The following is a 12,551-nucleotide window of genomic DNA, read 5'->3' as shown; positions in this document are numbered from 1 at the left end:
CTTTCAGTTTCCATCTACCAAATCCACTCACAAGGCTTTGGTCGGCCCGAGGCTATAATAGAAGACACATGCCCAAGGTGCCACGCAGTGAGACTGAACCCGGAACCATATGGTTGGTAAGCAAGCTACTTACCACACAGCCACTCCTGCACCTGTGATATGAATTTTTCATTATTATTATATCTAAGGTGGAGGTGCATGGTGTAGGCACAGTGGTTAGGGTATTAGGCTCAGGATCATAAGGTGGTGAGTTCAATTCCTGGCAGTGTGCTTTGTCCTTGGGCAGGACCCTTTATTTCATGTTAGTCCAGTCCACTCAGCTGACAAAAATGAGTAGTACCTGTATTTCAAAGGGCAAGCCTTGTCACATTCTCTGTCACACTGAATCTCCCTGAGAACTACGTTAAGGGTACACAGGAGTGGCTGTGTGGTAAGTAGCTTGCTAATCAACCACATGGTTCCGGGTTCAGTCCCACTGCGTGGCATCTTGGGCAAGTGTCTTCAGCTATAGCCTTGGGCCAACCAAAGCCTTGGTAGATTTAGTAGACGGAAACTGAAAGAAGCCTGTCGTATATATGTGTATTTATATATGTTTGTGTGTCTGTGTTTGTCCCTCTAGCATTGCTTGACAACCGATGGTGGTGTGCGTACGTCCCCGTCACTTAGCGGTTCGGCAAAAGAGACCGATAGAATAAGTACTGGGCTTACAAAGAATAAGTCCCGGGGTCGATTTGCTCGACTAAAGGCGGTGCTCCAGCATGGCCACAGTCAAATGACTGAAACAAGTAAAAGAGTAAAGAGAGTATGTCTGAGGAGGGCTCAGCCACTTGCATGTTATTAATTCCATGAGCAAGCTGTTCCGTTCATCGGGGGTCAGCTGGGACCCTTGTCATCATAACCGATGGAGGGACAGTTTAGTTTTATGTCTAAGGGGACAAACTGGCAGAACCAATGACACAGCAGACAAAATACTTAACAGCATTTCATTTGTCTTTCATCCTTTCGGGTGGGGTCTATAAAATTAGGTACCAGTGAAGTATTGGGGTCAATGTAATTGACTTTACCCCTTCCCTTCAAAAATTGCTGGTCCTGTGCTAGAATTTGAAACTATTATTATTATGGTTAAGGCGGCAAGCTGATAGAATCGTTATCACACCTGGCGAAATGCTCAACTGCATTTCTTCCATACTCTCTCTCTCTTTTACTTGTTTCAGTCATTTGACTGTGGCCATGCTGGAGCACCGCCTTTAGTCGAGCAAATCGACCCCGGGACTTATTCTTTTGTAAGCCCAGTACTTATTCTATCAGTCTCTTTTGCTGAACCGCTAAGTGACGGGGACGTAAACACACCAGCATCGGTTGTCAAGCGATGCTAAGGGGACAAACACAGACATACAAACATACACACACACACACACACACACACACATATATATATACGACAGGCTTCTTTCAGTTTCTGTCTACTGAATTCACTCACAAGGCATTGGTCGGCCCGGGGCTATAGTAGAAGACACTTGCACAAGATGCCACGCAGTGGGACTGAACCCGGAACCGTGTGGTTGGTTAGCAAGCTACTTACCACACAGCCACTCCTGCGCCTCTTTACATTATGAGTTCAAATTCCGCTGAGGTTGACTTAACCTTTCATCCTTTTAGGGTCGTTAAATCAGTTGTGTACTGGGGTCAGTGTAAGCAACCATCCTCCCCCCCCCCCCCACGAATTTCAGGCCTTGTTGTACATATAGTAGAAACGATAATCGTGGTTTCCTTTTATAATGATAATGAAAGTTTAACTTGTAATCGATTTGTTTATCGTATGCGTCAGCTGGTTGGGTTGGTAACCTGCCGCATGTAGGATGCTTTATGGCCTTTTGTGCTGCGACACCAACGCAGTCGCAGTTTAATGTAGAGATTACAGCTACTCGGAGAAAGAGGGGCAACAGGAGCCAATGACCTGTGTAAGCTGTGACAGACAGTTGAGGTCACTGACCAGTGCAGATGTACTAGGGTGTGGGTTGAGAGCAAATTCCTGTTAGTTGTGGCTCTGCAAAGGAGGAAAAGAGTTTTTTTTTTTTTTTACTTCTAGCTACTCGCTCTCATATAATTCTTGGTAACCTTGTATCTCCTCTATAGGCAAACACATGTGCATGTCCTTCAAAAGCCAGCACAAAGCCACTTCTCCACTATACCCTCACTCCCCTCCAGTTACTTGGTGACCTCACTTGTGCTGGGGTCATACAACAAAACACTCAGTACACTCTGAAGTGTACTACTGAGTGTTTTTGGCAGAAACCATGCCAAAGTAGAAGTTGGAACTCAGTGCAGTCCTCCAGCTCTTTAGATCTTCTCAAACCACCCAATCCATGCCAGGCTGGAATCATCATCATCATCATCATTTAACGTCTGTTTTCCACACTAGCATGGGTTGGATGGTTCAACTGGGGTCTGGAAGCCATGGAGGCTGCACCAGGCTCTAGTCTGATTTGGCAGTGTTTCTACAGCTGGATGCCCTTCCTAACGCCAACCACTCCGTGAGTGTAGTGGGTGTTTTTTATGTGCCACCGGCACAGGGGCCAGAGCAGGCTGGCAAACGGCCACGATCGGTTGGTGCTTTTACGTGTCACCGACACGGACGCCAGTCAGGCGGCGCTGGCATCTGCCATGTTCGGACGGTGCTTTTTACGTGTCACCGGCATGGGTGTCTTAACTACAATTTCCATTTGAATTTTTATTTTGATGTTGATGTACTAGGAATGTTAAATGATGAGGAGGAGGATGTTGGGACAAAGAACCAGTTCCCTTGACTTATGGCAGGCTTTCCACCGACCAAATCCTCTCACAAAGCTTCGATCAGCCCAAGGTGCCTGACTGTGAAATTGAACCCAAAATCCACATAGCCATACCGGGATGAATATGTTTAATTATGGAAAGTTATGTAGTTGGCTCAATCTGCTAGAAATAGCAGTAAATCTTTCTCAAATTCTATCCTACTACAAATAAAAAAAGGAAGGACACATTAGTTACTCTATATCTGGTGGATTGTCATATCTGGAATGCCTTTGACAATAGGACTGCTCAGGGTTAAACACCAACAACAAATGAAATATTACTTCTCAAAGATGGTTATATGTTTGTTTGTTAGCTTTTTATTGGAGAATAGGATTTAACCCTAGGCCACTGCTAATTCTACAGACCTATGATGATCCAAGGCATTCCAGCTGCTCACAATGGCAGTTCCCTTTTTCTCTTTCTTTTTTTTTTCTTATTTCTCAATCACTTGTAGAATGTGTGATTGGCACAAAAGAAGGAGAGGAAGTGGGGGGGGGGCAAGAAGCCCATTGCTGTGAGATATCCGGGATCTAATCTTTTTCTTTTTTATGTTAAGTGCAACAAGTTAGGTTATCCAGGTGCATTTTGTGTCACACCTTGTCACAACAAAGACACACAAACTGTTTTCTTTTTAAAAAAAACACCTTTTTTTGTGTTTTTTTTTTGTTTTTGTTTTTGTTTCCATTTGTGGGTGGTAGGGCACCGGCTGTGGGATTAAAAAGTTCAGTGCAGCCTGTATTGATTCCTGGATTGTGAGTCAAAGTTTTCTATGAAAAACCTATGAAATCTCACTCTGTGTGTGCATGTGCGTGTATCTGTCTCTCTATCTATCTGTGTGTGTGCGTGTGCATGCATATGTCTGTTTTGTATGGTATGTGAGTCTGTCTGTCTCTGCCTCTCTAACTGTGTCTTTGTTAGTCTGAGTATGTCTGACTATGTGTCTGTAAGTATGATAGTCTGTGTCTCTGAGTCTGTCCTCTGTGTGTGTGTGTGTGTGTGCACCCACGTACGCATGACCTGTTTATGTTGTCCATAAAATAAAAAAAAAAGCTTTCAACTCAATAATTTGATGTTCCAAAGACATGGAATGAAACAGGTCCTTGAAAAGATTGGCTTTAAGAAGGATGTCCTGCTTTCGAATACCATGTAAGGATGTCTTATCCAACCCATGCCAGCTTGGAAAAGTGGAATGCAAACTAAGGACAGAACAATGAATGTTAAATGGCATACAACTTTCTAGTCTTTGTGGTTTTGGGTTCAAATGCTGCCCGGGTTGGTGTTGCCCTTCATCCTTCTTCCTGGGTTCAATAAAGTAAGATTTCTTGTTATTGTTTCCCTCCTTTGCCTCTCCACCCTGATCACTTGCTGATTGTGCCAGCCTATTGATTAAAGGTATTCCAACCAGGACCATTTCATCTGTTTTTCTCGGTGGCATCTGACATGTTCTTTCTTCTAAGACAGTAGGATGTGATATGAAGGAGATATGGGTGTTGTTTCTAGCAGGTCGAATGACCACATATAGCCCCCCCACCTCCTTGTTAATTCAAATATAATATTTCATGAGCACTGAAGTTCCAGACCTGCCCAGGTTTCTAACTAAATACATTTGTTAGTTACTATTTCAGATGGGTTCATTACAAAACCAGTTGCCAGACTATGGCAAGATAACAATAGGGCTTTTTTTTATGTGAAGGGAAGAACTACATGTTGGATACATGTGATACTACATGGTAGTGAGACTTTGGCATTAATTGGGGGAAATCTGTAGATGCTGGAGAGAGAGATGAAGTAAGCCTGGTCCAATGAAAATATAATATTAGTCTACATATAATTAGTCTAAATATAATATTATTATAATATATAATTAGTCTAAATATAATATATATTATTATAATATAATATAATATTAGTCTACAATATTAGTTGCCAGTACCACCAAACTGGCCCTTGTGCTGGTGGCACGTAAAAGCACCCACTACACTCTCGGAGTGGTTGGCGTTAGGAAGGGCATCCAGCTGTAGAAACTCTACCAGATCAGATTGTAGTCTGGTTCGACAGACCTCAGTCAAATCGTCCAACCCATGCTAGCATGGAAAGCGGACGTTAAATGATGATGATGATGGAAGCTAGAGTGCAAATGAGCTGAGAGGTTGGCTAATGTAATACAGATGCCAACTGGAGCATGCATAGGTAACAACTGTGCGGTGTGGTTGTCTCAGGTGAATACACAGGTTGAGTGTTTGGTGAAAAAGTATCATTGGTGTAGCATTCTTGTGGAAGAAGAGGGCTAAGAAAAATGTAAGGAGAAAGTGATGCTGACAGATGTCAGACTCCACAGAAGTGATGACAGAAGAACTGAAATATTTGATGACAGGTTGTAGAGTAGCTTGTCAGTCTGGAATACATTTTAGAGGTCGACTTTGCCTTTCATCCTTTCAGGGTTGATTAAATAAGTACCAGATGCTGGGGTCGATATAATTGACTTAATCCGTTTGTCTGTCCTTGTTTGTCCCCTCCGTGTGTAGCCCCTTTTTGGGCAGTAAAGAAATAAGATTCTGAATGATGATATGATTGTTTCTGTTTTTGTTTTGTTTTTATCAGTGGCCTAAACAATACATTGAGGAACCTGTATTCTTAGCTTCCAGAATTGGTGACGGATTAGATCCGGTAAGTTTTTATTCTACCTATGTAACCGTATTACTCTTTTACTCTTTTAGTTGTTTCAGTTATTTGACTGCGGCCATGCTAGAACACCACCTTTCAGTCGAGCAAATTGACCCCAGGACTTATTCTTTGTAAGCCTAGTACTTACTCTATCGGTCTCTTTTGCTGAACCGCTAAGTAACGGGGACATAAACATACCAGCATCGGTTGTTAAGCATTGTTGGGGGGACAAACACACACACACACATACATACATACATACATACATATATATATATTATATATATATATATATATATATATATATATATATACGACAGGCTTCTTTCAGTTTCCATCTATCAAATCCACTCACAAGGCTTTGGTCGGCCCGAGGCTATAGTAGAAGACACTTTCCCAAGGTGCCACACAGTGGGACTGAACCCGGAACCGTGTGGCTGGTAAGCAAGCTACTTGCCACACAGCCACTCCTGCGCCTATACTGTTGAAAAATCATTATTAAATAAAAAAAAAAAATTATAGACAGGCAGACAAACTCCTGTTTGATGTGTAACATTTTCCTGTTTTCTGATGTAATCATAAAATATTTGACTGGTTAATAACCGAAGTGTTAAGGAATGAATCCGAGTTCAAACTTCACAAACGACATCACTAGCTTTTATTTATTTTTCCTTCTTTAAATAGGTTAAATTAGTATTGGTCATATACAAAGATACCCTTCTCTTTAGAGATGTACTTGCATAGCAAGTGATTTGATCTGAGATCGTGTGCTGAAACGAAAACAATTGCAGCGTGGAAGGTGTTTGTAAGCCATTTAAGAAACACACAAAATCCGTTCGATTCACTTCAACATTTAACCCTTTCGTTACTGTATTTATTTTGAGATGCTCTGTGTTTCTTTCACTTATTTCAAATATAACGAAGATTTTAGTAAAATAACTTAGTTATCATTAAGCGAGTGTTAGGAGTATAAATTGTGACTAAGGTTTGACGGAAGATTTTTATTCAAAACTTATGAAAATAAGACATATGTACTACAGAGCCAGAGTTTTGGCCGGGTTTTGGCCAGAGTTTTGGCCGGGTTTTGGCCAGAGTTTTGGCCGGGTTAGTAACAAAAGGGTTGTTTAATTTGTCAAAATATTTTCGTTGCTTTAAGACCGCGACCTGTTCACTGACAAAAATATTTTAAGAAATTAAACTTAAATGTTGAAGTGAATCGAACGGCTTTTGTGTGTTTCTTAAATGGCTTACAAACACCTTCCACGCTGCAATTATCTTCTCTTTAGAGTATTTGCTTAATTTCAGAGATCCTCGTTAAGGGTCCATTACTCAGTTGCAGAATCTTTAGAAATCTTCCTGTTTTTTTCATTTCAGATGAGAGGTGTACTTATTGGTATGTTACAGACTTCTTGTCGCGTAGCATCGAACCTGTTCAAGAAGAAAGTGGATGAGGTACTTGATTGCCCCATCTCTGAGAACGACTGTAAAAAATTGTTACGGGTAAGGATAACTTCAGTTTTCTCCCTTCGTCCCTTTTCTGTCTCCTCTCATCTTGTGACAGAAATACTCGTTATACAGCTGCAAAATGCCAAAGCAAGATATGAACATGTACACACACTCCTGCTCTCTCTTTCTCCCTCTCTCTCTCTCTCTCTTTCTCTCGCATGTAGGTGTATGTATGTATACATGTGTGTGTGTGTGTGTGAAATTGTTTTCAGTCAAACCATCCAACCCATGCCAGCATGGAAAGTGGACGTTAAATGATAATATACACACACTCTCTCTATTTTTCTATCTCTCTCTCTCTATCTCTCTCAACTTCTTTCAGTTACTGTCTATTAAATCCACCACATTATAGCCTTGGGCTATAGTAGAAGGTGCCACACGATGGGACTGAACCTGAAACCATGTAACTGGGAAACAAACTCCTTAACCCCGTAGCCCTACACCAGTATCTTTTAACAGCAAAACCCAAATCTAAATATATTTCTGCTAATTACAAAGACTGGATTGTTTCTAACTCCTTTCTTCTTTCAATTTCAGGATTATTGTATCACGAAAGGGTCATGTTGGTATTTGAAAGGGGTCAACACAGAGGAGTCATGACACCACCACCACCACCACCACCACCACCCCTGTCTCGTTTCCTTGTTGACCTCTGCCATCATTCTATTAAATTATCACATATCAACGTGGATATCTTCTTTTCTTCACTGGGAGATATTGCATGGTTGTGTGTCTGCAACACAATTTGATATTTTCACATTGAAAAAAAAACAAAACGACTATAGCAGAAAAATCTCTACAAAGATACAATGGATGTATTCAAGGAGAGAAATTCACAAGAAGAAGAAGAACAACAACAATAATTAAAATTATTAAAAATAATTAAAATCTGCTTGTAAATAAAGTTTATTACTAATCTATTTGTAAATGTAAAAATAATGATAAAAATTATTCTTTATTCACTCAAAAGAAAGAAAGAAAGAAAACTGCTAAACTATTTATTTTACTCAAACAACAAGTGGAATAAATCTCAGATATCTGTATTTTGTGTTTGGTTATTTCCAATCAATATGTGTCTCTTGGATTCATTTTATTGATTTCAGATGGAAGCAACTCGTTGAGTGTGAGTCAGTGTTTGTAAAGATGCATCCATGTAAATATCTGCATATCAATGGCATTTCCTGTATATTCGCAGATCCTGTAACAAAGGCGTAAGAAATATGAGAGCAAATAAAACCTTCAGTTTTGATATAAATCTTTTATTTTTATGAGACAACAGGAAAAAGACTACTTACATTCATTTATTTGTTACCAGCGTCGCCTTAATGGCACTTGTGCCCATACTAGTAGGGTGCCAAGAGCACCATCCGAGCGTGATTGCTGCCAGAGCGGCTAACTGGTTTCCGTGCCGGTGGCATGTAACAGGGCACCATTCGAGCGTGGTCGTTACCAAAGTCGCCTCACTGGCACCTGTGCTGGTGGCATATGTAAAAGGATTCGAGCGAGGTCGTTGCCAGTACCGCCTAACTGGCCCCTGTGCCGGTGGCACGTAAAAAGCACCCACCACACTCCTCGGAGGCATCCAGCTGTAGAAACTCTGCCAGATCAATATTGGAGCCTGGTGCAGCCATCTGGTTAGCCAGCCCTCAGTCAAAATCGTCCAACCTATGCTAGCATGGAAAGCGGATGTTAAACGATGATGATGATGATGATTTATATGGTTATTTTTTGTTGATTTTTTGGGGGGTTTTTAAAAAAATTTTCTGGCACTGGTTTAAATACTGAAGAATCATTCCTAATATCCATGTTATTAATCATTGTTTTAATGTCCACTTTTCCATGTTTGCATGGGTTGGATAGAATTTGCTGAGACAGATTTTCTATGGTTCTGGTTTCAGTCCTGCTGTGTAAACACCTTGGGGGTAAGTGTCTTCTACAATTGGCTTGAGCTACTCATTCTTGTGAGTGGATAGAAACTGAAAGAAGCCCATTCTACATGCATCTATCTATATAAAATATATACCTTAAATCTTTGAGTATAATACGCAGGGGATTTTTAGGGGGCTGTACCTCTGAAAAACCTAAACCTTGTGTATAATACGTACCCCTTCTCTAACTTGAGTCGTGCGTAATTAAGCCAGCAGCACCTAGTCGAACAAACACTTCCGCGCATGCGTAATACAATAATGGTGATGTTCTTAACTGTTATATGGGAATGTAAATATGTTTTCAAATAGTTTTTGTTATATGTTATTCTGTGTTCTGAATACCTTTATTTTAATAAAAGTGCTTTTATGACTTCATTGCTTTCAGGCTTAACTTAAGGTATTTTCGCACCTGACATCACAAAATGCGTCTGAATAAACATTGCTGGACAGCAAATAGAGACTCAGACATTGCTTAGAAAATATTTTTCATTTTTAACCTTGTATACTTAGTACGCACTAAGGATTTTGACCTTTAAATTTTGGGGGAAAAATGCAGATTATACTCGAGGATTTACGATGTATATATATATATATATATATACAACCATGGTTGTCTTTGCATACAGGCATTCTCCTGCATCCTTCTTTAACTGAACTATCCTTGTCTGTTAGTGCTGGTGCAATGTAAAAAGCACCCAGTACACTCTGTAAAGTGGTTGGCATTAGGAAGGGCATCCCAGCTGTAGAAACCATATTAAAGACATGAAGCCTGGGCTGCACTTCTGCTGGCAAACTCCTGTGAAACTGTCCAACCCATGCCAGCATGGAAAATGGACGTTAAATGATGATGATATAATCCAGTTAAGAAGACATCTTAAATGTTCGGTTACAATTGTTTTCGTACCAGCTCTGCTTTCAGTGCCACTTCACTTAGAAGTTCAAGGTGAAAATTGACACAATATTTGCAGTTTTAAGCATTAGAGTGGACACTTCCTTAGTCTTGCGTTAAAAGTGTGCTCTAACGTTGTGGGTCTGCAAGACTGTGTTTTGCTTATAACAGGAGGAAACAAAAAGTAAATAAAGATGGAAGCGTAAACAGACTGTGCCAGAATAGATAAAGGTGTGGTTAGGAGGATGAGGAAGTAGTATGGAGGGGAAGGAGAACAGAAGGGAAAAAATGAAGATGGCTTTATCTTATATTTGCTTCAGTCATTTGACTGCAGCCATGCTGGATCGCTTGGAATAGATCCCTTATTCTTTGTAAGCCTTGTACTTATTCTATCAGTCTCTTTTGTCAAACTGCTAAGTTACAGGAATGTAAACACACCAACATTATTTGTCAAGTGATGGAGTGAAGACACACAAAAATACACACACGCACATATATGTACAATGGGTTTCTTTCAGTTTCCATGTACCAAATCTATTCACAAGACTTTGGTTGATCCAAGGCTATAGTAGAAGACACTTGCCCAAGGTACCACATAATGGGACTGAACCAAGAGCGATGTGGTAGGGAAGCAAGCTTCTTACCACGCCTGCGCCTATATATATATAATAAATTCAGGCTGAATACTTGATAAATGTAAGCACCTGTATATGCCAGCTAGTAGCAGAGGTGAGAGGACATATGTATCAAATGAAATAAAATGAAAAATAGGACACAAAGGATGTTGCGGTATGTATACCATTATAAATGATACCAAATGTTCTTTCTCAAACCTTTTATAATGTGATACAAGTCTTTGGTGTAGCAATTGCATGCAGCTGAAGAGGGCTTTAAACTATCTGTTATGTCGATTATACATTGATGTAAGAATAAGTTGTTTTATAAAGCTCGAAACATGTGTACCGCGACATCCTTTATGTCCTGTTTTTCATTTATTTCATTTGATACATATATATATATATATATATTATACAATAATGTATGTGTTGTCCCCCCCACCACCTCAGCTTGACAACCTATGTTGGCGCGTTTCCGTTCCTATATGCTAGCGGTTCAGCAAAAGAGACCGATAGAATAACTACCAGGTTTTTAAAAAATGTACTGTGGTCGATCCGTTCGATTGAAATTCTTCAAAACGGTGCTCCAGCATGGCCGTAGTCTAATGGCTGAAAGAAGCGACTACATTGCGCCATGAGGAAAAACAGTTGGCAGTTGAAGTCGGAGGATTAAGTTTTTCCTAGAAATGGGCGGTGGGGGGGGGAGATTGTCTGATGGTGTGAAAAGCTTGTAATCTCTTCTCAGAAAAAGAATTCATTCACCGACAGGTTACGGCACGACACGAATGAAAAATGAAAGAAGGACTATAAATGCTTTCGAATCACTTGACTACAAACCCGAACAATAACAAAAATTGGCCTTGAGTTACATAATTAATGGAAAACAGTGTGGCGGTTGATAGAAGGGCGGGATGGCGGCGGCGATGGTGGTAGTGGTGGTGGTGGCGAATACGACGGCGGTGGTGGTGGCGACGACGGTGGTGGTGATGACGGCGATGGTGGTGGTGGTGGTGACGACGACGATGGTGGTGGTGACGGCGATGGTGGTGGTGGTGGTGGTGGTCGCGGTTGTGAAACTTAACCGTCGTGTTTGGGCCGATCGATTTGAATTGTAAAGTAGATATTTAAAAATTCCTTTTTAGTGTTCGTTTTGCGGCTGGGGATGACAGTTGCTGCGTTCATCTGTGAAAATGTTTGAATTTAACCAATGATTAAAAGAAAAAAAAAAAATAATAATAAATAAATAAAATTCCTTCGTTTCTTCTGAAAAATGTCAGGTTAAATTAAAAACCATGTGTCGCTAAAAAAATTAAGCAAAGACTGACATTTTATATCAATCAGAGGATCTTTTCGGTTTGGACGGCAAATTTTTCTAGCAGTGTCATATGAAATTGTCTCCCATAATTATGACCCTAGTATCGATCTATTGCATTTCAATCTGTTTTAGGGTTAGGAGGAAGGGTATCTTTCTTCTTCAGAAATGTAAATAAACCCAATCTGTTTCTTAAACGAGGGACATATTCATATGGCACAGAATGTTTTTTTACATCAATAAACGTCATTGATTGGTTGAAATTGCAGAAATTGAAGAAAAAAAAACAAATATCTCACAAACTATAGAATTTTCTCAATAAAGCCAAGAGAAAAAGATGTTTTATAAACACATTCTACCAGTATAGGAAGTTTAAAAGTGTTTAGTTACGGGGAAATTATTTTCAAAACTGCCGGTCAAACCGAAGAGATCCCAATCAGACATTTTTACATGTATGTGTGTATGTATGTATGCATGCATCCAGATATGTATATAAGTATGCATGTACGTATCTGTATGTATATGCGCGTTTTTGTGTATATATATATACACACACACATATAGGTATATGTGTGTCGTGTTATACAGCCGTTTTGGATTACGTCTGAATTAAAATGTTGAATAAAAAATTCAGTAAAAAAGTCACACAAGCTGAAACCTTGATTAAAAATACTCTAATTTTTTACTTTAAATCGGTTCTGCATCTTTCACAAAAAACGTAAAGACCTCCTTCGGTCATGAATGGCCATGGGATTGCACATCCCATGGTCATTCTGTAAGGTTATACATTACATTTACCGTAA

At 40.0% G+C, this 12,551-nt stretch overlaps 1 protein-coding gene across 1 annotated transcript in view; it reads left to right on the top strand.

Moving 5' to 3' along the window:
* LOC115223196 (DNA-directed RNA polymerase III subunit RPC5) overlaps positions 1-8,249 on the top strand; it is a 39,806-nt gene extending 31,557 nt beyond the window's left edge. Inside the window, exons 16-18 of the mRNA XM_029793653.2 lie at positions 5,434-5,499; positions 6,871-6,996; positions 7,540-8,249. Coding sequence (XP_029649513.2) covers positions 5,434-5,499; positions 6,871-6,996; positions 7,540-7,602 — 255 coding nt within the window. The 3' untranslated portion in view covers positions 7,603-8,249. The remainder of the gene's footprint in view (positions 1-5,433; positions 5,500-6,870; positions 6,997-7,539) is intronic.
* Positions 8,250-12,551: the final 4,302 nt, after the last annotated feature.

This window comes from Octopus sinensis, linkage group LG22 (assembly GCF_006345805.1).
Source record: "Octopus sinensis linkage group LG22, ASM634580v1, whole genome shotgun sequence".
NCBI lineage: Eukaryota > Metazoa > Mollusca > Cephalopoda > Octopoda > Octopodidae > Octopus > Octopus sinensis.
Note: the sequence above shows the minus strand (reverse complement) of the source record. Positions and strands in the feature narration are given on the sequence as shown.